The sequence below is a fragment of the Opisthocomus hoazin genome, chromosome 7 (genome assembly GCF_030867145.1).
Source record: "Opisthocomus hoazin isolate bOpiHoa1 chromosome 7, bOpiHoa1.hap1, whole genome shotgun sequence".
Classification (NCBI taxonomy): Eukaryota; Metazoa; Chordata; class Aves; order Opisthocomiformes; family Opisthocomidae; genus Opisthocomus; species Opisthocomus hoazin.
Genome location: NC_134420.1, coordinates 7,101,658 through 7,128,559, shown reverse-complemented (window position 1 = coordinate 7,128,559; position 26,902 = coordinate 7,101,658). Strand labels below are relative to the sequence as shown.

Genomic DNA, 26,902 nt, shown 5'->3' with positions numbered 1-26,902 from the left:
ACAGCATTACATATTCATTTGAAGGCCTATCCTTCAAATTGTAAACATAATTGGAGCTGATAACTGAACTCCAAAGGGGTCTTCTTTGGCTTGCTTGTTTGGGGTCACAGTGGTTATCCTGAGTTTGACTGACACTCAAGCAGGAGTTTTCTCTTCTATTTTTTTCTGTAACAAATGTTTCCCAAGCCTAAGTCCTTCCCACCACATAACTGACCTTAACTTCGGAAGTAAGCAGTGTGGGGAAATGGAATGTATGTTAAAAAGCAGATTAAATGGCATTTTCTAAATACATACGCGTTTCAAGTAATGGTACCACCTTCTACCCACAAAAGTAGTAAGAATAAAGCCAAAACGAGATACCATGACATGATATTTAATTATCATCTACCCATTGATATAACATTACCCATAGCTGACTGCTATCTGTTACTGTATGTGCACTTTCCATTGCTTTGATGGTGTTGCATACAAAGAAGCTACCCCGGGACAAGTGTAAGACGGTTGGAAGGAAGGCTGAATATAAAAGAAATAGTTACTTTTTCCAGGTGTGTATCTCCTTTCTTCAGATGGTAAAGTACCCACATACATGGACACCTACTTAATTAATTAACAATGCTGAAGATGTAACTTATTACACATTTTATTGTGCTGTCACATGAGAGGTTATGTGTGGGAGTTAAAAACTGCATGATCTCAACCTGCCTCATACGTAGAAATAACACTCCCTCCCCACCCCCCAAATCCCATAGATATACTGAACAGAATACCTGCTACAATAATGCGACTTTAAGATGAGTTTTTCTCTTCCTTCTCAATCTAACATTTGCAAAATTAATGCATAATATACAGTTTCCTAAAGGAAAACAAGTTCCCACACAAATTCAGCATTATCCATAACCCCTGGACTGATTTAGTCTTCAGTTTGCTGCTGGCAGCGCTCATACGACACTCACTGTGCAGGGTCACAAAACGTTATCCATCGACTTTCAGGGCTAATTGTAACTATCGTATTTCTTCACAATGGAGCATAACACATTAGCATGCTCTTGAAGTTGCTGCATGCCCAGAAAACATTGCCTCGAGCATACCATCCAAATATGTATCTTTACCTCATTCTATAGCAAAGTGGTTTTGAATCATTCCTCTCTGAGGGCTGTTTACATAATATTTTTCCTTGTGCAAAAAGCTTTTGTTGAGCGTCAGTATTGTTTTAGGGCATTCTTTAGGTCATTAACAGTCAGGGATGTAAAGTTTTCAGCATCCACATGTGGTAAACTACTGAGATTTCTATAGCATAACACTAATTTTTTTACAAGCTTATTTGAGTCTTAATCGAGTAGCTTTGTTTTGCAAAATAAAATAATAAACAACCGTGAATTTCTTGCAGGTTCTGTTTATAACAAAACAAACTTTGAGTTCAACAACATGCAACCCTCCTGTGGAATGATTTTAATTTTTCTGCTTGTAAGGCTGCAATGGAGCAAAAGCAATACTGAGGGCAGAAAAGTAAACGAAACAAATAAGGGAAATAGCTCAATTTCAGGTAACAACCGGTCTACAGTGCAACCAACTTCAGAGACTCTTGTTCTGACTATGCCTACTGCCATAAATCCTTCTACCATCCATCATGCTGCACCAACAACTGCCAATGCCAAAGGAAACGTAACGAAAAGACCAGGGGTGAGCAGTCGGCCAAACAGCACAGCCCTGACATCCACTGACGGTACCGGTTTATCTTCAAACGTCACTACGCTGACAACAGATGGAATAAATAACTCTGCCACAAACTTCAACAGAATCACAGTGTCTTTAGCGACCTTTACAACAACGGGTGACTTCTCTGGAGTGACTAAAAGTCCTGCAGCTACTTCTGCTTCCGGAGCGATACCACATCACTCCACCGTCACTTATGGTACCCCTTTGGCTGCGACACTCCCCAGCGATAACTCTTCAATCCACCTCACTGCGTCGCTCCCCACCAGTATCGCTCCGACATCACCCACAGAGAAGCAGGACAGTCCCACTCCGAACTTCAACCCCATTCAGCAGACAACAGAGCTGAATCCCAACTTCAGTAACCCTTCTACTGCATCACCTAATTCAAAAGATGCCAGTGAAGGTAAGTACCTGACTAAAGGCCAGCCGGTTTAATAAAATCGTACTGCTGAAGTAAAAACTTTCTCTCATTGAACAGAAGGTTCTACAAGATATGTGAATTAACAGGTGACCTAGTACAGACTAAAACTGAAACTCCCCCATATATAATTTTTATAATATAATTATATTTTATTAATTATTTTCTGTTTACTTAACACACCCAAAAGTTAGAGAACCCAATAACAGGTGCTGCCCATTCACACTGCCATGGACCTTCAAAGCAGATGTGTAGAAATAACTTTTAAAATGTGTAACATGTCAACTTTTTTAAGTTCAGAAACTTCTGTGACCAAAGATGACTTCTTCTAAATACCTCCAAAGGAATTACTCATCGTACATTTAATTATCAAGTTGAGTATGCGTGGGAAAACAATGGAGCAGAAAACTGTCATGGCACTTTTCTATCCTGCTGCTCTGAATCAGGTCTTCAGGAAAAGAAAAGGAAAGATTAGAAGACACAGTAATTTTTTGCCGTTAATTAGCTTTCAAGCTTTTAACACAGGACTGAAAGGCTTATCCATCATATCCAGTAGAGTACAGTTCGTACTAAGAACTGAAGGAGCATCAGACTTTCATGTTTCCCATCATAGTTCTAATAATTACCCAAGTGTTAGACAACATGACTGAAAAGGAAGGGGGGGGGGGGGGGGCGGGAGAGCAAGTTCAGTTCCAAGAAAAACAGAACACCTTGAAGAAAAGTTTCATGAAACCTGAGGAAAATTCCCTTGAAAGCCAAGGAGGGAGATGCCTGATTTCTTCTACAAAGGCAGAGAGTTTCTGCAGAGACGCTGGCTTTGTCATTGTCTGCGTTTCAGATGCTTGGTGAAAAGTCTCACTCCACAAAGCCCTCGATTGCCCTAAAGCCAAAGTGAAGCATCTGATCTTACAGATTTATCATTCTCACTCAACTGTCCTTTCTTTCTTTCTCTCTCTCCTAGACGAAACCAGCCAAGCAGGAGTAATAGTTGGTGTCATTGTAGGAGCCATTTTGGCATCTATATTAATTGGTCTGATTGGATATTTCATATGTGGTAAGCAAAGGTCCGAGTCATTTTCCCACAGACGGCTTTCTGATGATACAAGGAATGACCCAGGTAAGGAGTAGCACTAGAAGATTTTTTATTTCTGCACATTGCTGCTTAAACAGCATGGTCTTTTTGAATTATACCATCGACTCCGGTCAAACTAGTTTTCAGCTGACAATACCTTGTTCTTTTTATATTTTAGCTTAACCAATATGCTCCTTAACTCTATGTCTCCTCCTTACAAGTTACTTTTTTAAACTCTGAAACATCAGTAAATATCGTATCTAGTACCAGTGAACCTGTTCAGAGAATTGCGTGTGAGTTCAAAACTGTATCTCAAAAGCTCTCCCAAACTTTGATTAACTGAGAAAGGCTAGACTCCTTACTCCTCCAGCTTCAATTACAGAATGAAGGATGAAGCTATATCTGGTTTTCGGAGTAAAAATATTTTTAAGAGATTTAAAAAGAAGACTGCTTTTGTCTTCCCATGAATATGTATAAACTTGTATTAAAGTGTAATCACACAGTCTCCAAACATTTATATCATGTTCCTGGACTTTATTTTTAAATGTTTAAACAAACACTGAGAGGCTAAACACACTTTTTTCTCATATAAAATCAAATCAAAATAGAACTCTGGCAATACGCCTTTCTGGCTTAAACGCAAGAGCCGAAAGCTGCCAAAACCTCAGATTAGGAACGAGCTTTGAAAGTTGACCACCCACGTAGTGCTGGACGGGCGTTACTGGGAGGACATGTGTTATCTTCAGAAGATCGGGAATCAGGGCCTTCATCTCTTGCTCCCTCCCACATAAGAAAGAGGTTAATTGGATTTAGCCGCAAGGGACTGCTGAACTAAATCATGAGGTACCCAGTGTACAGGCGTAAGAACCTTTCAAGTAACTTATAAAAAATAATCATATTATCCTTTCAGTTCTCCACTTGGACAACTCACTTGGACCATACGATACGAGCTTTGGATGTGCGTCAGATGACAAAACCAGCCCAGCAGCCAAGGCAGAGGAAGACAACGCAGGGTGCCCATCCGATGGCATTCCTATGGCTGACATGGCACCGTCCCACCCTTTGCCATGATGTTTGCTTCAGATTATGTTCTCATCTGTTATCTACACGCTTTCGGTTTTTCCAAAACGACCCAGCAGCTGTTATCTTACAGCCATTACTGTGCAAACAATGTTTCGGAAAGCAAGGTGAAAATCAGAAGATGCACTGAAACGCACCAGGCAGGGCCCAGTAATAGCACATCACTCTTCTGCTTTGTAACTAAATGTCCGTCTATGATTTTCCTGGAAGGATATTATACTCACTTTCTTAGAAATAATATAGACAAATAGCACACAGGTAAAATTCTGCCTTATTCAACTATGATGAAGCAAGCAGATATTGTAACAGAGCAAAATTTGACAAGGACGGTAATGATATTTTAGCATCAGTACAAAAAAAATCCCAAATTTAACAACCTTGAGATTAAACTATTCTGTCCAAATGTAATTTCTATCTGATAAATGACTCAGGGCATTATTTTCCCCACTCTACCTTAGTACCTTCCTCAGCGAACACGACAAAAAGTATTAGATTTACTTAGATTACTCAGAGGTTGAAGTTTGCTGGGGAGAGCGGAACTACTGGGTACATGGACTACATTTAAGCTTTGACTATGATGACACAGAGTTAAAACTGCTATTGAAGGAAAAAAAAGAAGACAAGCTTCTATTCCTCTGTCAAACTGATCTGTTGTTTGAATTGCAGACTAGATCTGTAGAAATTATGTAAAAGGCTTTGGTACAAGTTAGATAGAAATATTTACCTTTACATGAAAGGAAAGGAATTATCTCTGCCATGCATATAGATATTATAAAAAGCATGGCTTATTTTTGTCCAGTTAAAGAGTAAAATTATGGCAGTATAATGCAAATAATTGCATAGTTTATCTGTTTACAATTAGCAGACATGTCTAAATAGCAAGAAAGAACTTGAAAAAGACACAGCTGTAAAGGCACAGAATAAACAGAATGCAGAGAAAATAACTACTCACATGGGATACGTGCTTGTTACTATGACTGTTAAAATGCTTAATTTAGTGTGGAGGCTGTGGATCATGTCAATGGGGTTATCTCACTATCTCGCTGCCAATGTTGCCATGAGGGTTTATTTGATGTGTGGGCAAGTTACATGCACACACAGAGAGAAACAGTGGCAGTCACACTGCAGATGAGTAAAACAGGTACTTATTTCAAAGTATTTCAAAGAGGAAAGAATTGAGTGCATACATGCAGTGTGGCCATTCCTACAGGGGTCAGTCATGAAATGGGCACACTTCCCATCAAAACCAGAACCTGGTTTCTAACATTGTATCTAGCACGTTGGCTAGCAGACTGAACATCTGAGACACATTCACCTGCATTAGGTGAGAGTATCACTCTGCTGCTTGAAATTAAGAAAAATGTAACATTCAGCTTTCATCTTCCTTAGCACATATTATGCCATCTTTCTTATAATCATAAAGCAGCATCATACAAGCAAAATTCCTCCTTACACTTGACCCTTGGCCTCAACTGGAAATGGAAAGAGCTCTCTCTAAGGAGAATTTGAACATGGAGATGAAGTGAAGCTAAGAAGCTACGAGCACTGTCTACATTGGTAACCACATAGTCAAGTGCAGTTTATTTTAGGAATCTGTGAAACTAATTCTTACTAATTGCAAGGCTGTAACATGATTAGGAGCCAATGAAGAAATATCACTGAGGCAAGCAATCAAAGTGTGCCCTTCAGTTATATTTATATTGTTAATTTTTAATAATCTTATTATGATTTTTGTATGTATGTGCACATGCTTATGTTGTCTATGTACCTCTTTGATATTTTGCTGTTGTTTGAATATCGTTTTTTGTTTTTACGAGGCCAGCCTCCAAACTTTGTGACATTTGTTCATCCTTCACTTTAAGTTAGAATCATTAATACTTACTCATACATATCACATAAATAAAGCCGTTGTGTTCCATTTGATTCTGTTTAAAATTGTAAAACTCTGGCGTGAATTCAGACATATGTATATATGTGAACCGGTGTTATTTTCTTAGGGTTTACATACACAAACATTTACACTGGCAAAAGTAATTATCTCTTGTTCTACTATCAGTCTTCCCTAGTTTCCAGTAGCAAAATACTATTACCTACAGGGAAAGCTAATTCCATCAAGCATTTCATGCTGAACCATCACATATATCTTGTATGGCTCTATTACACCGACCTTCTGAGAGGGGCAAGACTGTTCAGACTAAGAATTTGAATATAAACAGTTAAACTGCAGTAAGCACTCAACTTCAGATCTTTCCTATACTTCCCTCTAGCTAGCTCCCACAACAACATTCTCATTTATTCTGTAAGAATTCTCCACAAGATGTGATTTTTATATTGACTCCAGATCAGTAAATTAACCTATGTTTGCCTCTAAAAAAGACTTCTCTCTGCATGCTACAAAATTCAGGCTTAAAGACATTTAAGACACTAAAGACAGTCATTACATTAATGATAAAAGGTATTATTTTCATCTATTACTAGCATTGAAATTGAAGTTGATGAAAACAGGAAAAAAAAGATTGTGTGACAAAATCATAATCCTTCTTTAAATTGTATTGAGAGCTATAATCTCCCTTTACCCAGTAATCATATAAAAGGGTCAGGTGAACTAAAAGCACAAAACAAATAAAAATGTACTTACCCCAAATTGCCATGAAAATAGCAAAGAAGACAGTCCCTCCATTATCAAACAGATGCGTAACCTGAAGAGAAAATACATACATCAGGAACAAATCATGTTGTCACATTATCTTTTGCCCCAAAGAATCCGAGGGTACCTAACTGGTGGCAAAAACTAAAGGCTAAGCGTTTGAATAAGAAGGCCTACGTGCATGTTCCTTTTACCAAGGTTTGTCCTGTTCTGCCTTTCAGTGTAACTTGAACTCCAGACTGTCACTTCATGCACCTCCAGTCTGTTCCACAGACACCAAGAGCTGCTCCGTCCACGGCCAGGCAAGCTAAAAATTCCTCCAGAGTTCTACTCATACGCTGAGCCAAATGTAACCTCAACATTTTCTACTTAAAGGTTTTTATAAGCTTAAATAACTTCTGTCTTATTGCCTTTTTTCCTCTTTATATTCCTTAGTTAATGTCTCTTTTGCTTCCATTCTCTTCTTCTCCCAAGCTATCTTGCAATTTCTTTGCAGGTAAGAATAGTGTATATTCCTTTTTATCCAGACATCTCAGCGTCTCAAATTGTTGACATATTACCCTTCTTAAAAGGCTAGTGCCCCTAAACTCCCGCAAATATTAAATGAATTCTAAATACCACACTCCCCCAAAACCTAGTTCTAAGGTGTGCACTCAATTTCACCTCATGAATGCTCTCCTTTTTGTTGGATTTATCCCTTATCTTACTGTTTGTTGTAAGATTTCTCTGGCAGAATAGATATTCTGCTGCAAAGTCTAAGGCTTACCGACAGGAAATAAGTAGCAATCAGATCTGCCTGCCTATGGATCACTCTAAGCATTTGTGTGGGTAAATTTGATGTCTCACTTATTATGAAAACATCGCAATTTATATTACAAAAATCCAGAACTTCTTATATTCAAGCCATAATATGAAACAGTATTTAGGAAGCTAAAATTAAGATCATTGTACTCTGAACAGGTTTAAGGTTGCCAACTTATAGCAATGTAATTTATCCAGGGATAACAGGCCTACATTTTTTTCTAATAAAAGGTGGTTTATAACATTTCTGAGTATTAGTAAGCAAAGCACAGGCTTTAAATTCTTATTCTGAAAAAAAGGCACAAATTTTTATAGGATAATAGAGCAAACCAACTTGTCACCAACAGGCATATTTTAGAAAGAGGGTCTCAAGAGAGAGGAAAAAGATATGAAAAACTAGTGCAAAGAAATGGCTTTGATATGTACTGTCTTAAACCATCCAGAAAATTCAGGAGATTTCCCACTCTTTGAAACAAGAGTAGAATGTCTTGAAATAGAATATTCTTGAAAAGACTTTACTTTCGTTGGTGTTGATCCCATTGATGACCTAAGGACCAATTTTTAAGCTTTTCTCATGAAAAGAAACCCTTATGCCAACAGAAGGGCACAGGCAACCAGAGTCAGTTTTGCCATACTGTGACCTTCTCTCACATTTGAAGCTCCTCTGGCCAGCAGGAATGTTCTGCACGCGAGGTGTGCCGGGATGCTGGGGCTGACAGCCCGCCCGGGGCAGGTTACCTGACCCGCTGCTGCGAGAGCTGCCTGCTGCAAGGGCAACTCCTCCTGCTGACAGTTTCCTTCTTCTAGAGAAGGCTGACATGGTTGCTTCTGCCTCGCAAATCAAATAAACTAACTCAGGAAAGCAGAAAAAGTTAATAGAAACAGTGTTGCTGTTTTATTTCTTACAGAGTAAAATTATTATAATATTGTGAGAATTTATTAAAAACACATATATTTTACCTGTATGTCAGTTTATTTCTTCTTTTTTTTTTTAAGATTCTGAAATGGGAATTGACTAATTGGCATTGGATATCAATAAATCCAATATGTGCCCTGTATAAATCCTACAATGGGATCAATTGTACATACAAATATGTCTTTTGCTTTGTTTTTCTTTTGCTTCCATAAAGCAAAACACAAACATAACATGTATGAGACTGAAAATGTGAGAGGTGACCAAAAGCAGTGCAACAAACCTGATGATGGTTTTCAGTTTTGAACGTAGATGCGTGCAAGGATGTGATTTTGGATATTCTGCTCAGTGAAGAGTGCATCTTTCCAAAGAAATACAAAATGAACCAAACAAATAAACAACTCCAACCCAGCGGAATTAGCATTGCTAAAGTTAGAGCATACGTGTCTGGCTCCCAGTCTAGCTTTATCTGTATAAAAAGTGACTGGGCTGTAGCCATTCAGCACCACAATAAGAATTAAAATTTGACTATCTTAAAGGCGACTCCATGTTGACCAGAGGCCTCTACGCAGCAGTGGAACACTGCAGGACTCCGTGCTAGCCTGTCAGCATACCTGACTGATCTTGTCATCGTCACACAAGGCTTCAGGCACTTCAAATCCACCCCGAATCAACAGCCCCCCCCTCCAGGGCCAAGGGCAAGGTGCGCCGGGCTCAGAAGCAGCCCCAAAAGCCCTACCACACCACGCCAAATCACCCACGGATCAAAGAGTCCACTTAACGCGGACGAGAAGCACAGCCCAGGTATTCGGCAAGTCAGATCACAACTCGGGTATTACATTCCGTTCCCTTAAATTATAAACTTCACTTCAGTGTGGCATTTTTAAATGGAAATGCAATAAAGAGGGAGGGGATGAAAGAAAACAGCAGCAACCAGAAGGAGAAAGGCACCTTTTGTATTTCGTCTCCAGCTTTACAAAAAACTTGGCATAAAAAAACCCCATTTGAAGTATATGATTTTTCCGGTATTAGTTTGTACTGCCTGAAGTGCTCCTCCAAAGGGAAACTTGGCAGATAAGACAGAAACTCTGACAACAGTTTTAATAACATGAAATATGAGCACAAGGCCTTATATAATAAATGAGCAGGTCCCGTGACATAATAGGTTTGGGGAGATAAACTTGACCTAAAAAAATTCACTTTTCCTATTAACTCCATGCTTATGTACCCGCATACAATGAGCTGTTTGAATGAATAAGGATTAAAACACTTCTTCCAGAATAAGGGTGCCAGTGCCCGGAATGCATCAGGAATGCTTCCCTTGCATATCAGCTCTTCGGTTGTGTGCAAGGAAGACAGGGAAACAAGTTATGTTCCCACAAAAACAAAACCAGAGGGAAACCCTGATGAGGTCCTACTCAGGAACAAGCAAGCAAGCAGGAAATGCCATTTTCTTTTCCCAGAGAGCAGATCTGATGCCTTATTTCCAGATGCATTCTTTCTACTTATATTACTAACGCTGCTTCAGAAAGTACAAGGGAGCATTTGGTTTGAAATCAGACCGTAGTTTTCTAACATTACGGGTTGTTTTCATTCACTGATTCGGGTGCAGACCCAGTGGAAGTGCTGACGTGTTTGGGTATCTGCTGCTCAACTTGAGCAACACGGTGGCAACCAGCTCACATCTCCTGCTGGCAACCAGATGTTTCCGAGCAAGAGGGTAATGAGGGAAGCTGCAGTGAACTTTTATTTAAAGACAACATGGTGAGTGAAGCCTCGACAGTTATAGCCTCAGAGTTCTAAAAAGCCTCACTGAGCTTTTTCTTTTTTAATGCTTTACCATTCAAGTGGCCAGGCGGTAATCCTATTCCTTCCCAAAGAGAACTCATTCTCTCCCTGACCTGGGGGAAATCCAGAACAGACAAATCCTGAAGTGAGACAATTTTTTGTTTGTTTTCCATGTTCCAGTCTAAGATCGATCAGTTTTTCAGAGCAAAAGCCTTGGCACGAAAAGGTGGGAGCTTACACAAATTTCCATGACACTTGCAGACATCACGAAAGGGTGCTTACGAAGATGGAACACGAGTGGTTACTGCTTGTCTTCCCTGGTTGTCACCTGATTTTGTTTCAAGGGGACTGGTTTGAAAATACGTGGAAGTACGGATGGACTACCACATTTTTTTCTGCTGCAATGAATTATTCACATTGTGACATTAAATGTGAAATCTGCATGATTTAAGCACATGATGTCAGTGTAAATATAAATAAGACACAAAACCTGCTTTTTATTAACTGGGGATGTTAAAACAACAGGACCTAAAGTTAAGGAATGCCACAGTGTCAAGTGTATTAATTTCCTGTTAAACTGCAGAGGACTGCTGAAGAGGTACTTGTCATCTTCCAAAATGAGGCATTTCTGGGATAAGCTGTATAATTTGCATAATGTTATTTCAAAGCTCTTGTCTTCAGTACACATTTAAAAAAAAAAAAATTAGTATAAAAAAAATTTCCCCAAAAATCTCATGAAGTTGTTTTCTGCTATAAAGTAGTCTTTGTTGCTGTTGTTACAAAAGAACTTAAATTATTTTTATTTTGGCATTATAAAACAGAAAATTAATATTGTCAATTCTAATTGTAAAAAATTTTTTCAACTGTCAAATGTTTTTAGATTTTCCTTCAAAGATAAATTTAAAATGTGGAATTTTGGTCTTATGTTGGTCCTATCTATATCAAATTTCAAAATGTAACACAAAATTAATTTTCTCTTTCACACTGCTGCAGTGCTGTTGTAATGCCATAGCCCAGAGACAATCACATTTTATAAATACAGGCTTCTAAGCAAGATTTATCTTATGGGCTAAAGAATTCCAAGAAAAATGCCAAGGCTGCTTTTCCAGCATTATGAACACACCACACATCAAAATACATTGCTCCTGTGAAAACCCTACAAGGATACAGAAGTACTTGTGACTAAGTTATAAGGATATCTTCTTGTAGCAAAATATTTAGTTGTGTAAAATCTTTGCCTTAGTTTGATATAGCAAAGCAAATCACAGGCAAATTATGCTAAAGAATTCCTTTCGGAGGAGCAGAAATTCAATAACAGAGCAAGCAAGAGAAACAGAATTAAGAAGTCAATTATAGGGGAAAGTAGGAAAAACCTTCCAAGAAAAGTTTTGTTACTCAGAGGACTTTATAAATTGATGAAAATAATAAGGATTCAGGAAGGAAATGCTCACAGAAAGTAAAATGAATTTTATAATAATCTCTGATCATTGCAGAGCATTCCCTTATCAGAAACATGAATTGGAAAGGCTAAAAAAAATTCTGTAGACAAACATCATGTTTTGCAGGAATCTTCGCTGAAACAAGGGCAGTCATTACACAATGAAAATGGATCTTTAGACAAAAAATACCTTGATAGCAATAAGACAATAATTACCTTAGCATATATGCAGCTTTCATTAAGTTTTTGCAGTGTGCAATTACGTTCACACATAGGGCACATGATGGTTTCATTTGCCTCGCAGATCTCTTTGCTTTAGCAGAAGACAGAAGAATAAAGGTTATAAAAAGGCTTTTAGCATTCTTAGGATTTTCTGAGGTTATGCCATTTGTGGTCCCTATTTGTTAACAGTATGCCTACATCACAAAACTGGCTCAATAAAATAAATTAAAACAGAGTGTTGGGCTTGAAAAGCCTAATCCCAAATCACTACCCTTCAAACTGTGGGCCCTAGAGTAGTATGCAATATTTTTGGGCATGATGTGACATTTCTCGCACTTCTGAATATCCCATTCTCTCCCAAATATCACAAACAGAAGAAAAAAACATTGTTCACTACCTGCAAAACAATTTACTTCATATTTATCTAAATGATGTAGAAGATAGCAACCATTCAGAAGATGGACATCGTTGGTGTAACTACACTGATCGCAATCAACTTCTCCCAGTTTACATCAGCTGAAGGTCTGTTCCACAGGAAGATCGCATGCCCACTTAGACCAACAAGTCACATGTAAAAACCCACTGACAGGGATTTCTGACAGCAGTGTTTCAAGTCTTTGTGTTTTTATTTCCTACAGAAGAACTTCTGTACAGGTAAAATAACTTTAAGCCACATTCTGATGTTTAAGGATCCTAAGATTTAGGAAGATGTCTTCACCAAGTCACTGTCTTCACTGGGACCATTCATATTCAAAACCTAGTACATAATTCAGTGTCTTGACAAAGGCAAAACAGGATTAACAGAAGTGCAAAACTGAATTTTAAGGCAAATTTTAACTGCAGTGAGTAAGCTTCCCAAAGAATCTCAGCAATTGCCTTTCCCTGTCCTTCAGCAATGCTGACATGCATGAAATGATCCTGTAGCACACAAGGGAAGTAGCAGTGTAAAACAAATGCCAGGAAATCCTTACTAATTTGTTTTAATAAACATGGCGCTTTCACTCTCCTACTCATAAAATCTGAATTTACAGTTCTAATACCGTATGGAAGATTATGCTTATTTCCAAATGAGTGCATCTATTAAATCCTGTCTGACATAGCAATAAATAGAAATTAAAGATTCTGGTTGCCTAGATGCCAATTCTGTAATCTTTGGTCATACTTCACACAACATCAGAATCTCTTCTTCACTGAAACCCTACAAAATAATGTGGATCTGACAAAGAAATTGTCCTAAGTAACCCTTAAGTCAGAATGAGCAAAGCCAGTCATTTCAGATTTGCAGAGGAGCAGAGATCTTACAGTATGACACATCAGAGAATTTTCTTGCTTGCATTTTCATTCAAATGATTAAGCACAGAAAATCATATTTCAACAGTGAGTTATAATAGTGTGGCAATAATACAAACTGTTGTCAAATGTAAGGCTAAATTGTATTGTACTCTGAAATTAAATTCAAATGTTAAGATTTTCTGTACTATATATCTTGAGTTAAAATCTGGGTTTGTTTTTAATAACACATGAAGTTTCACAAAATTATACTGAGGGTGATAGGTCCCATGCTTTAGCACTACTCTGCCTAGGCAGTAACATTTGCTACACAAGTGTTTGTGACAGGTGCTACGTTACCTGTTACTGCAACTCAAATCTTCAGTGTAACAGAGGAAAACAAGCTGCTTTGTACTGTCCTCCCTTCTACATCTGAAATCTGACTAAAGCACATGGTGCAAAGACACCTCAGGCTATGCTGCGCTCATGCCCGGCCTTTCTGTTTGACTGACAACAAAGGGACAACTCACAACCGTGATAATTCATATGTGTAAACCCTTCAAAACCTAATTCTTTAAAACCAGCAGAGTTATTTTTACATAGACTAATCAACAACTAATAGCCTGACACCTAACTCGAGAATAAAGACAGTTAGTAGATATGGCACGTTTGTCTGTTCAAAGCAAAGAACCCAGATGAAGGCACTTCTCAAGGACGTTTGAGCCCTTCCATTTAACTCGCACTTCACATTTCCCCCAGTTTAGCTCAGGGAAGGCAAACGGATCAAAAGATATTTGAAAGCATATGAAACAAGAAATACAAATTCATGTTTCACACTTTTGTTTCTGTGTGTCTGAGCCCTACGAATACAGTCCAAACACTCCAAAAGCTCCTAAGGAGTTTCTCACACAGAGGTTCTCTGGATTTTTCTCTTGGTCACCTTCATCTCGCAACTGAAGCCTGCATCGAGCTGCCAACACTATAATCTCAGTACCCTGGGGGACCTCAGTGTTGGCTCCTGGCAATCACACTATTACCAAGCTTTAATTCAAACCCATGCAAGCAAAAGAACATCCTCCATTCCAACGTGCCTCCAGTCACACTGCCCATCTCATGCACTTCTTTTACGATAGGAAAGAAAAATGTCCCTAACCGTGTAGAATGGAGAAACTTCTGTTTCTAAACATGGGACGTACATGCATATTTGCTTATAATAGTGTCTAGCCACTGAAACGACAGTGTGCAGGGAGGGTTTTTGTTTTCCCATCTTACTTCACCCTCCTCCTCCCTGTACAATACATTTGAATCACTGAATGATTCAATCAGAGCTGAAAGTTTATTCTTTCCCTAAAACTGTAACTGAGAATGAGAGAAGGAGAGAGAGACTACGACAAGGGGCAAAGCGCAGTGAGGGAGATGCTCGCCCTGGGAAAGGAGGAAGGCTACCACCACAAGGGAGCAAATACGCTCCGTTTCCAACTTGCTTGTGGCAGCCCCCGATGAACTACACAGAGCATCTTTCCTTTACACAGGGGACAGGGACCGACGGCCTCGTGCCAGGCTAAGATGACATACCAGCACAGCCTGAGTTATATATAATTTTTAACATATATATATATAAAGAGCCATCTAGTATCAGGAGAGGCTCTGAGGACAGAGTGAGACAGGCACTTGTACACCTCGTAAGCAAGACAAACCAATTCCTGGAGCGGACATCATTCTGCATACCCCTTAAATTACTGCTGCCCAAAACCTATGGCTGGCATCGCAAGCAACGTCTGGCTCCATGGCAATATGTGCTCGTGTATTTGCTTATTCCTTTTCTGCTGAAACTGCGCTGGACCTCAGTGGAAAAAGAAGAAAGCGATTGTTTTCTGCCTGCAGCCGCTCAAGGGTGGCTCCTGGCAGCTCCCTGTGCCTGAGCTGTGGAGGGACAGCACTGGGGAAAGCACACTTCTGCAACATTGATCTGATCCGTTGGCAAGTTCAAATTTTGTGGTACACAAGACAAAGGACAAAATAGGGCTTTTGACAGAATTTATCACACTGTAAATCAACACTTCCTCACATCCACTGATTCCTAGTAACAGGTGTTAATAGGATGAAACCTGTTTCCCATGAAGCAGCATTACGCTAAATAATAATGAATCTGGGGCAACGTGGCAGTTCTGACATTGCCTTAGTGCCCTGGCACTAGGTTTACATTCCCAATTGCCGATGGGTTTCCTGTGTCTAATTTTGTCAGAATAACATATCCGACTCCGCTCCTTCCTGACGGCTGCTGAACGTTGCATTTGAATACTGCGGTAGCTGCAGTGCTCAAAATCAAACGATGTCTTTGAAAACTGTTACAGATGTTTATCTAGCAATTTTCTTCAAATGACTGCAGAAACACTAAATAATCTCACAGTCCCAGAATATGTCAAGAATATGAACATTTATGTTGTGCACTCTGTCTGCCTGCTAACGGATGACTCCTGTCTGCTCTAGGTAGGGGGTTTCTGTCTAACCCTCGCTAACCCCTTCCAGGCTAAGTAAGCAAATACAGCAAGGAGCAGCACCTGTTATCACTGGCCTTTAGAATTGCCTCAGTACACAAGGTGATACAGAAAACATCTACACACATTTTATCAGGCCAGTCACAATCAGCTTGCGTTAGTTAAGCTCTGTTCTTGAATCCATGTCTCACAGCAGGCCCTACTAACTCGGTCACAGCAATGCACCAATACGACAGCATTGTGTCCTGGCTAACCAGAGGGACTGCACAGATTTGCACCATCAAAGGCAGAGAGGACCTTCTGCCCAGAATTAACACATCCAGACTACAGATGTGAGGCTGCCACAGAGCACACGGCTAGGGCTTCTGCACTAAGCCACCCTCTGTCGGTACTTTGAAATGCACACTGGCTAACGTCAGCTATAATAAAGATATAAATACTCCCCTCTCCTTGCAGGCATCCAGGGCTTATATGGTGGATCACCTAACTTTCAGGCTCTTGCTTCTGGAACAGCATCCAGAGCCCCTGATGGGCACCCTGGTGTTCCGTGTAGCCCAGCATGGCACTGAGGCACATCGAGATGGGACCCAACACTACCAGCCTCCACGGGGAGCAAAGTAAAATGTGCATGTTGGGTCTGCAGCCACACAACAGCAGCCAAGGGGAAAAACTGAGGACAGGAAAACATGAAAGCTAGCCTGCCTCTGCGCTCCTGCGATCTATACACTGCAGCCTTGAGCAAGCAAGATAACCGTGTCAAATTTAGCAGGAGTCGTATCTCCAAGTCTTCTCTGGAGAAGCGTATGACACATACACAAGCACATAACAGCTTACAGTTTGAAAAAATCAAATTCTTAGAAATTTTGTTCTCTCGGGGAGTGTCAATCCCACATTTTTCTCTTCCACGAGGAGTGCCTGAAATACTAAGCCGGATCCTCATAGTAGTAGATTATGGCCCCTTGTCGGAACTGCCATTGTACATGTGAAGAATACAAGATTCCCAGTTCAACAGCTCTAGTGTCTGTGCTCTATGAACAGACTGATCATCTACTTTACATCCATTATATTTTACAGACGTTTATCGTGCAAAACAATCCTAACACGGAGAACAGTATCTTAAAGACAGCATACTTTCCTGGCTGATACATTTATTGCATTTAATGAAGTCTGAAGTTGTAAAGTCTCTCAGGAGTTTGCTGTACAAAAGCAAGCCTTAAAAAGCCTTAATTACAGCACTGCAGAATACAACTCGCTGTGAAATAGAAGATAAAGGCAATTCCATAAAGAAAACTTGAAACACTGCTGCTCAAAGCCTGCAAAACACCACTTAATATGACACCTGACCCCCAAGTATACTTCTAGCCTACAGATCCAAACTGCTTGCAGCAACAGTTGCACTTGTAAGAGCGCTGATACTGTTGTGTCTGACGACATCTAATGGAAAACTTTGTAGTGAGGGTGCATCCTCTGAAACAGTTCCTACAATACATCAGCACTTAACTGGAGCTTCCTCCTCACTATTTCTAAACTGACATAAACCTCTTTCAGAGCAAAATCCCAGCAGCGGGAAACTTAAAAACAAGGTACATTTCATGCAGCTGTAATCTCCCTGAAGCTGGGTCTCCTGGCTGCAGTTTACACCACCATAGGTAAGAATTTCGTTAGACTCAAACGTTTGCCACTATTAACACTGGGAGAAAGAAAAGACATACAAAAAAGTAAGCTGAAGTTCAGCAACTGTACTACACTCTGGAAGTTGCAGGCAAGATGGAGGTGAAGTTGGACTACATCTGTCTGGTTTTTCATCCATTAGGCTTGACTAGAACAACAACCATTGCAGTAGCCATGACATTAGAATCGGAACTTGCTGTTTTTCCTTACGGAGAGAATGGCAATCACTGCAGATACAGTGGTAAGAACACTTGCTGTAAACGGTATGCATCCAGCTTGATGCAAAACAGATATACAAAGTGGATACGCTTGACTGCAGAACCCAGTGCTCTGGTTATTTTTACATGATTACCATATCTGGAAAACTTTATAAGTATAATGACCTAAGTTGTGCCAGACTGTTCTTTATTTTCAACAGGCTATTATATATGTTATTAAATAGAATTTTACCTTACTTGGCTGGAATCCATTGTAAATAACCCGTAGAGGAAAACAAAGAGCCCCACCAGGGCAGCAGGAATCAGCATTCCAGTATACCACCCCAGCCAGGCAAAATACAGTCCAATTTTTTCACCAAAATATCGCCTATGTGAAAAGCAAACAGACATTGTTTAAAGTTAAAACTTCTGGTGACCTCTATTTATCTTCACAGTAGTAGAATAATTGTAATGAGGAACTACCACTACAAGTTGATGGTAAAATTATGTCAGTTTACCAAAACATTTTATTTCAGGCTAGCATAACATTCTAATGACACTAATTGCAGACTTACCAGAACATATATTTTATAAGGACATAACTGAAGTGCTCTGTAATTTTCATGTCCTTGCAATGACTAAGCAGATGTACTAGTTTCAACACTATTAAATGTAGGACGTTTTATTGCAGGCACAAAAATAGATATATACACATTATATATATATGTACACACATATGCAAAATCTCTGGGAAGGGATAAAGAAAGCTGGTATGACTTAAGTATTCCATTATTAAAAGCATTTATGATAGATAATCATGAAATATGACATATTTCAAACTATTACTAGAGAAAACAATGGACTGAAAACACGTGTTGAAGATTGAGTTTTAATTCTTCAAAACTTGGGTATCAGTTGCTAGAAGAGACAAAGCAGCAGTGATCAGAAAGTCAGTCAAGGATGACACTATTTGATCAGCACAGAATTGCCCCACAGCATATCCTTGGCTCCACAGCCTTCAGTAGGACAATACTGGGCACAATGATTGGTTACGACCATCAGATCAGGAATAAAAACTGACAGCAAGGAAAAATGAGTTATTGGTATGCAATGTCAAAGATGAGGAAAGTATGAAACCCAAACATCACAATTATTTAACTTCAGTTACATATAATTCTCTGTTTTACATTTGGTAATCTATGACCTTAAGTATAAGGTACACAAACAGAAGTTTATTTAAACCCACATAGAAACGTAACAATTAGGCTGCATTTTCACTCCACTGGATCTTAGCTCTGACTGTCCATGTGGGTAACAGTCTTTGCTCTCAAATGTGCTCTCCGGAGGTGCAAGTGTCTCTGATCAGCAGATGACGTTGTGGGTTTTTATTTTAAGTTTCACACTGCAAATTCTCACGCAGCTGGATCTATGTGCCTTTTATGTAGCCTCATTTGAAATTCACAGCCCTGCACAAAAGACTACCCAAAAGAAGGAACCTGGGCAATTCCAGTCTTACCTGATAACATTGAATAGCTAAATGTTACAGGAAAGCACAAGGAATTTTGCAGTATGGTTAATGCACTGTTACCAGGTTGTTTGCATCACAGAAACAAGCTGCTCATCAAAGTACTAGTACCTGATTAAATCAAGAGGTTGGTATTTGTACCACATTCCCCACCGCGCCCAGCGCTCATATAAGAGGTGTCTGTGATTCTGAGCTCCATGTGTTTTGATGGGATGTCGGCTTTTGTGGCTTCCCTGAAAAACACAAAGAAATAAAAGTACATTAGTAGGCACTATGGAAAATATATAAATTTCTTAGGTATTTTTGAATGTAATTTTAAATGAGCTGTTCATTATTTTTAATAAATAGGTCTCTTCCTATGGAAGCCTCTAGGACATGTCATCTAACACATAAGCCTGACAGAAGAGATAGGGTTACTTATGCTTCTGAAATGGCCAGGTTCTCTAAGAATTGATGATAGAACCATACCAGTACAAGACTGTAGAGAACTAATCAACACTTTACATGACTTCAAGTAAAGTGTTTCTATTTCACTAACATATGCTTAATTGTATGCTTTCACCTATTTCAATTTTTCAAAACTTTTCATAAGACTGTTGCAGCATCTTTTTTTCTCTCCAATAAGATTTTAGAAATTTCTGGTATGCCAGCTTGGTTCTCCTCTCCCAGGCATTTTCTACGACTTTATTAACTCCTGTTTAAAAGTATAGAAAAACCTAGTCTTTCTTTGGTGCGTATTTTCTAAGATGATGGAAACAACAGAACTGGCATTATTTTGAAGCTACACAGGACCCTCAGAGGCATTAAAATCAAAACACCGAGTCAGTCTGACCCCAAAGGAGTCCCTCCAGGCCATGCCTGCCATTTACAGACTGCCTGAAAGAATAGCCTCATGCTCAGCAGTCAAAAGGTAACGCGCAGATTTGCTAGAACCATCCTAAGCAGAATCACTTGTATTTGTAATTTCACTCCAATTCTGAAGCAGGCCATCTCCTTTAGTTCAACTTTCTCCCCCCAGAAGACCTCACCACCCCATTACAGGTAAAGAAAATCTTTCATCAGATAACTGCAAGTGAGTCAAATCCTTTCTTGGGAGCGGAGCAGAGCAGAGTTCCCCAGAGCAGTACTTCAGAGTCAGCAATCACACAGATTCTTGACCCTGGCAGATTCATGTAATTTAGCTATTCAGATTTTTATAATTTATTTGAAATCTCGAGCATTCCCTGCAACTGAAAGAACACTCTTTACTTGTTGCAATCTGCTGACACTCTAGTTTAAGAACATTAAAAAGAAAGCTAAACATAGCAAAGTGTCCAATCCTTACAGTCAGCAAAGCAGCATACCAAAAATGTCAACATAGAGTGTGACCTTTGCAATGTCTAGGAACACCTAGGAACAGAACATCAACTTGTTCTCACAATCACCTGGATCAACGACTGCAATGCATAAAGCATTACGCAGTATTGCATATTTTCAAATCTCCGCCCCACCCACCCACCTGCTTCTTTCTGCACTGTTTATCCATAATGGAGTTCAAGTCTCAGCGTTCCCATTGGGACTGAACTTTCAATCTCATTTGCTCGTGCGATAAAGTTAAAAAAAAAATTGAGAGCGTTCAACCACTAGCCCTTAGAACCTGTCAGGCAGCATTTAAGGTAAGAATGGTTAAAATTATGACTTCATCAACCTTAACTGAAACTTTGAAACAGCAGCTTATGCCAAAACAAAGGAACATATCCATAAAATGTATATGACAGCATGGTTCTGACAGCCAGAGAAAGCTTCACAGGTTTTTCTGGTAGTATGGCCAGCTTTATCTGAAGTCATTAATGCACAGTTGAAGCATTAACAATGATGTTGAATTATTTATCTAGAATACCCCTTTCTCTACATTCCCAATATTTAATTATTAATACCATATAAAAAATGACTCTCAACAATTTGTAAAGCACAGGTCAGTCCTTTGAAACACGAGTCCAAGTCACAACATTCAGGCCAAGCAACCACAGAGTTCACAAGCTACAACTACCATGCTACTGATCGGCACTTAAAACGACTGAAGATGTGTGGCTTGCTTCTTTCTTTTCAATACGCAAAGACTGATGAAAACCATCTGAAGTAAACCGTAAGTTTTTCATTTACTTCATGTGTTTACAGTCTTCAGTAGACTTTAACCTACTGAAAAAGATACTGTCAAGTAGAAGTTATCCAGAACTATTCAGAAAAGACTAAATGTGAAACAATTAACCAGTCTCCCTAACTGTGATCAAGTGCACAAGCTCTTGGGAAAAACAGAACATAAGTGGCAGGCAAAAATAATTTAATACATCTAATTGGAATAACTGATATTTTCATTAAGAACTCCACAGGCAGTGTCCGGTTCATAAAAATAAAAAAAGAATTATAATATTCTAATTCAACAAGCAAATGCTCCAGGAAGTTATTATAATACATTACGTATGAAAAATTTTAAAAGCCAGTATTAAAGTAAGAACTAGAAATGAGAGAATTCTCAACAGATTATGTAGTGAAATAAAAAGTTTGCAGGACAAAATTAAAAATAAAGTAGGATCTCACAACATTAGTGCAGGCTTTAATCTGAATATAAATACAAATACAAACTTAACCAGGTTACCTCATGTGGTGGAAACGCTGCTTCATATGTACCATTATTTAGCAATCTATTAATACCTAAAAAGAAAAAAAAGCATTAGTTCTGATATCAATTTTTTATACACATTTAATATCAAGCAGTGCAAACTTCCAAGTTACGTATTGAGAATGTAACTTAACATGAGATGCTCAGGATGCTGCTAAACATGACAATAATCAATAATCCCACCAACTGTGCAGGTCTTGCTAATCCCTCGAGATGCCTGGCTCTGTCAAACTACAGCAGCTTTCTAGAGCATCAACGTCTGCAACTTTTCTCCCAGGGTCGGGTGCTCATGCCAGCTCAAGTGTGAGGAGATGGTTACATTCACGCTGTATTCATCAGAGCATACGATACAGATTTTACGGGCCACCAAATGCTCTGAGATATACAGAGAGTGGTATGGACAGACAGTCCTTGAGGCAGCAAAACCCCTGCAGGGCTAAAAGCTAACCTGTTGTTATTTTCAAATATAAGGCAGCTGAAGGAATTTGTACCAGAGCAGTGCTCTGCACCATACTGGCCACCGCATTTTGGATCAGTTCCTAGAGTCTTCCTAAAACCACATTTGTTGTACTATCAAAGTACATTATAAAAAATAAATAAAAAATAACCATTCAGTAGCCTGTAAGAGCACACCCATAGCCGAAAGTTTCCCCAAGAAATAAGTACTTATGACAGATATCAGATTTGTCCATTCAAATATACAAATTATGCTAAATTACTCTTGTAATGATATTTGCCATCATCAACTTCAAAGGCATTAGATATGAACTCTTGTTTTATGTTTTTCTTACTACTGCTTTTCTTCAGAAACTCCAGCAACAACTTTCTGTAATTTCTATAATCTTCATAATGTTTTCATGTCTACATATATTTAATTCTTAATTTAATTCCTGCAAAGAAAATAGGATATCATACATATATCCCCTGTTCACTGCAAATGAAAATGAACATTTAGACCTTCTAAAAAATAACACTGTAATAGAAGTGTTGATACAAACTGAATTTAGTCTTCAGGTCAACTGTCTCTGAGCTGCACGGAGACCTCAAATAAGTTAAGTGTAGCTCACATTGACTCTGCTGGACTGGAACTGCTGGGTAGTAGCAGAACTACTAGGACCAGTCCTTGAAAACACTTGACAGTTTTCCGAGGCGTCTGTTATCTTTATTGTAGCTCTTGGTCACATAAAGTTATCTTAATCTTTCCAATTTATTTTAAGGAATTAGTAATTAGGCAAAAAATATTGCCATTCTTCACCGAGTTATTTAAGAAAAAAAATTGATGTGACATTCCTTCAACTCCCAACTCTTGCTACTGAGCGAATAAAAAGATTTCAAGGGATGGCAAAATTGAATATACTCAAATGATACTTTTTCAGGCAAGTAAAGAAAGAAAATTTTTGTAGCTTCAGGTTAAGGAAAAAAAGCAGCATTCTCACCCATTTTGGATTTTCCATCTTCATACTTAGTTCTCTGTAGCATGTGATGCACGATTCTACTTCTTGTGGAATTGCTGAAGAAGCTGTCTTTGTTGTTTATTGTAAAACTATTAAAATAATGAATGTCTTTTAATATTTGAAACAATGCATGGGTGTTGAAACATAGCTGCTCAAGTGTTTTCTTCTTACAGTGATTTATTGGATCTTTACCCTCCTTGGTTACTGCACAAGATACAAAATTTTACATCTCTAGAGCATCTTCTCGGGTCCAATAAATTTCTCATCACCACAGATTACTGCTGGGAAAACAGAGCAACTAAAACATCCTACTACATAGGTCACTTCTGTTTTGGATATAATTAATTTAAAAAAAGATCTTCAGAAGCAGCGGTTATTCTGAAGTTCAAGGTACTTCTGAGTTGGCAGATGTCTGTGTCATGGAACTACCAGAACTACTATTCAGGAAAAAAGAAAATTATCTCCATGCACTGGACATTTGAGTAGCAGCTCCACAGCCACTTTCCCTTAGAGATTCCCAGGATGAAGCCAAATAAAGCGTCCTTTCCCAGATGGCTCTAGATTCCGGACGCCAGAAATCTGACATGCAGGTGCTTTTGCCTACTCAGCTGTGCCAAAAGTGACACTATTACAGCCGATAAGGTCAGCCGAGCTGGTTGAGAAATAACACCAAAAGCAGCTGATTGCTCCAATGCAATATAGTAAATTACTGAAAAAAAAATGAGAATATAATGCAATTACTCTGTCTTTCTGGGGTAAAGTCAGTCCACTAGCATATAGCTTCTTTACTGAGAAGAAAAAAATGCCTCTTTAGCCTAGTTTATACTTCTATTTTAAATGAACTTTTCCCTCCTAAAAGAATTATCACAAAATACTTCAAAAATTAAGAAACATCCAGAATTTTAAAATATAACTTTTTGGGTCCTGAAAAAATTTATGGCACAGTTTACCTACATGCTATCTTGAACACATACAATTTTTGTTTGGCGTACATATTTTTACACTTTCAGAGACAAAAGCTTTTTTAAAATCCGGATCTGATAAGAGAAAAACCATCCCTGGTTTTAGCTTGCCTCCAGGTGTTTCCAATTTCAACAGATGTCTCACGTTTTGCCTAAGTAAAATATGTAATTAAGCAAAGCAAACTCGAGCAAGTATTTGCATTTTGTAATCCAATGGAAAGAAAAACTTCTAAAGCAAAAAAGCCGGCTTTCATTTTTTGGTCAAACTTCTACCTATACTACTGAGTGACCATCAAATAGCAAGTAACAGAGAGTAGATTTCAGCTTTAAGAGAAAACTCATAGAAAATACCAAATATGATACTGGCTATTTGCCAGTGACCATCTGCTAACGGCTGCCTCTATGGCATTGCTTAGAAGAAGTGAGAAAATAAAAAAATCCTTGTCTCTGGCGCTGCCTTTCCAGTTTCAGCACTTACTGGTGTATGCGCGCCCGGCTGAAGGGTGCTGTGTAGCAATCTGTTTCTTCCAGGTCAGGCAGGGCCTCCTTATCGAGCTTCATTGGATTTCTGGGCAACCAACTTTTCAGCTCTCTCATATTCCTCTGCAAACTGAGACAGTAAGAAATCAGATTTACATGTTCTCAAGTGCTTGTTATTTCTATCGCCAACATTGTCTAGTGACATCATACTAGAAATGAAATGAAAGCAGGAAATTCCCACGTTAAGTCACTAAAAAAAAATATAAGGAGTTAAACAGCAAAAATAACAGTATTTATTATTATCTATCTTGCACGCTTCACTCAAGAACAACTCATCCTAAAATTAGTGGGGTTCTGGTTTGAGATTGGACTGCAGTATTGAGTCCGGGGAAAATCATTTTCCAAGGCAGTTCACCTGGCAGAACTGTGGATGCTTATGCTTTACTCAAGAACACGCCGAACTACTTTCTCTGGCCCCACTGGAGAAGGCAAGCGTAACTCTGCCTCCCTCCCTAGCCTGGCAACTTCGACACTAAAATTCACAAAACGTGAAAGTAAATATGAAACTGCTCAGGATCAAATTTTTATGGTTTTCTGATTCCAATAAAGCCTTCCCCTGCAAATTTTTCCTCAAAATCCAAGCAGATCATATTTTTTGTATCCCCGACTAGATTATATTCTGGTAACACAAAGGCCTTTCTTCTACCAGCAACTTGCTTAAATAATGTCTCAGGACAGGGTTTGCACAGGGGTAAATCTAATGAAGTGTGGTTAATTTTCAAGCAAATGCTAGAAGGCACCTCCTTATCACTTCAATTTTGCATTCCTTGCTGCCCTTTATTTTTTCATTTTCAATTGCAATGAAATACAGGTATTTAAGGACTAGGTCTCATTTTTAATGAGTGCTATGCTATGACACTATAAGCATGTCAGAAATCCAGAAAAAGACTAAATTTTAGAAAAACATTCCCAAAACTATATTTTTTTCAGTGAGATTTGGACCTTACTCAATGAATACGTATGCATGATATATAAACCACAGATATCTCATATCCACAAAAAGTGTGAAGCTAAGTATCAGATTTTTTCAGTCTGAAGTGAGTGCTTAATTGCCTGTGCTAAGCAGAAGCACAGCCACCCATTTCATAATTAAGAGTAATAAGCGATGACACAGCATGTTGCTCTCAGGCAGCAAAGTGACCTTTGTGAAAATGCACCTCTTACTACGAACACCAGCAAAAAAAGTTCTACCTCTATTTGACACAGCGTCGGACAGAAATCCAAGCCAAACGTGGGATCAGAATTTTACATTTAAAACTCTCAAAATTTTCTTCTTGCTACATATCGCCAAGGTATTGGGGCAGACTCTGCGTGTAACTGGCACTGCACTTGAGGGACACCACTCTATTTGACACTACGGCGTCATGAGCCAAAGAACCTAACGATGTTCATAACGCTGGAACACAGAGTACAGTTCCCAGGCAGGTGCATCCCTTAGGTGTCTCCTTTACTCAAATAATACCTTACTGTGTGAGTTGATTATCTTTACCGGTTCCAGTGGAAGTTCTCTCGGTACAAAGTCATACACAGTATACACAAGTACCGTTCTTACTTTATTTTCCTCATGTTTTTTTCTGTTGTACACATGCTGATTGTTTTGAGAGTCAAAATCCAGGCTTTTCTTTAATGAGGAAAATATGCAGATGCATCGGGATGAAGAACAGAGAAACAATGCATCTGATTTCAGATTTCTTATTACAAAACTCTTTTAAAATTGGTTACAGGAAAAGTCTTCATCCTTTTCCCCCTCCAAAAATCTAAAAATCTAGTAAATAATTATTATTTAAAGAAATCAGCTCTTGTGTAAAATTCACATCTGCTCATTTTAACATGCAAAGTAATGAAGAACAGCATTAGAATAAATTCAAAATTATGTCCACATTACATTTGCAATTTCTCTTCTGAGACAAAAAGGCTTTTTATCTAAGGTCTGATCACTTTTTCCTTACATCTCTTATGGTTGATCACTCCAAAATTCAGTGCCTTCAGACAGCATAGAATATTTCAACTGAAATGTACATCCCCCCCATGT

The 26,902-nt window shown here is 38.8% G+C and overlaps 2 protein-coding genes across 6 annotated transcripts in view; one reads left to right on the top strand and one right to left on the bottom strand.

Moving 5' to 3' along the window:
* Nucleotides 1-26,902, bottom strand: part of ANO3 (anoctamin 3) — a 155,012-nt gene that overhangs the window by 29,322 nt on the left and 98,788 nt on the right. For all 5 annotated transcript variants that reach the window (XM_075426381.1, XM_075426384.1, XM_075426380.1 and 2 more), the window contains exons 8-14: nucleotides 24,809-24,940; nucleotides 23,351-23,457; nucleotides 21,891-21,946; nucleotides 19,367-19,488; nucleotides 17,984-18,118; nucleotides 12,090-12,186; nucleotides 6,925-6,985 (exon numbers count right to left, since the gene is read on the bottom strand). In XM_075426381.1, the coding sequence (XP_075282496.1) occupies nucleotides 6,925-6,985; nucleotides 12,090-12,186; nucleotides 17,984-18,118; nucleotides 19,367-19,488; nucleotides 21,891-21,946; nucleotides 23,351-23,457; nucleotides 24,809-24,940 (710 nt within the window). The remainder of the gene's footprint in view (nucleotides 1-6,924; nucleotides 6,986-12,089; nucleotides 12,187-17,983; nucleotides 18,119-19,366; nucleotides 19,489-21,890; nucleotides 21,947-23,350; nucleotides 23,458-24,808; nucleotides 24,941-26,902) is intronic.
* Nucleotides 1,426-4,277, top strand: MUC15 (mucin 15, cell surface associated). Its single transcript, XM_075425677.1, has 3 exons — nucleotides 1,426-2,119; nucleotides 3,096-3,251; nucleotides 4,117-4,277. Exons 1-3 carry the CDS (start codon nucleotides 1,426-1,428, stop codon nucleotides 4,275-4,277), a joined length of 1,011 nt encoding a protein of 336 aa, XP_075281792.1.

What these genes read in the sequence shown, in the direction of transcription:
- MUC15 (XM_075425677.1), top strand. Translation starts at nt 1,426, where the DNA reads ATGCAACCCTCCTGTGGAATGATTTTAATTTTTCTGCTTGTAAGGCTG. An exon ending in TTCAAAAGATGCCAGTGAAG is followed by an intron (nt 2,120 to 3,095) that starts GTAAGTACCTGA and finishes TCTCTCTCCTAG; the next exon opens with ACGAAACCAGCCAAGCAGGA. An exon ending in TGATACAAGGAATGACCCAG is followed by an intron (nt 3,252 to 4,116) that starts GTAAGGAGTAGC and finishes TTATCCTTTCAG; the next exon opens with TTCTCCACTTGGACAACTCA.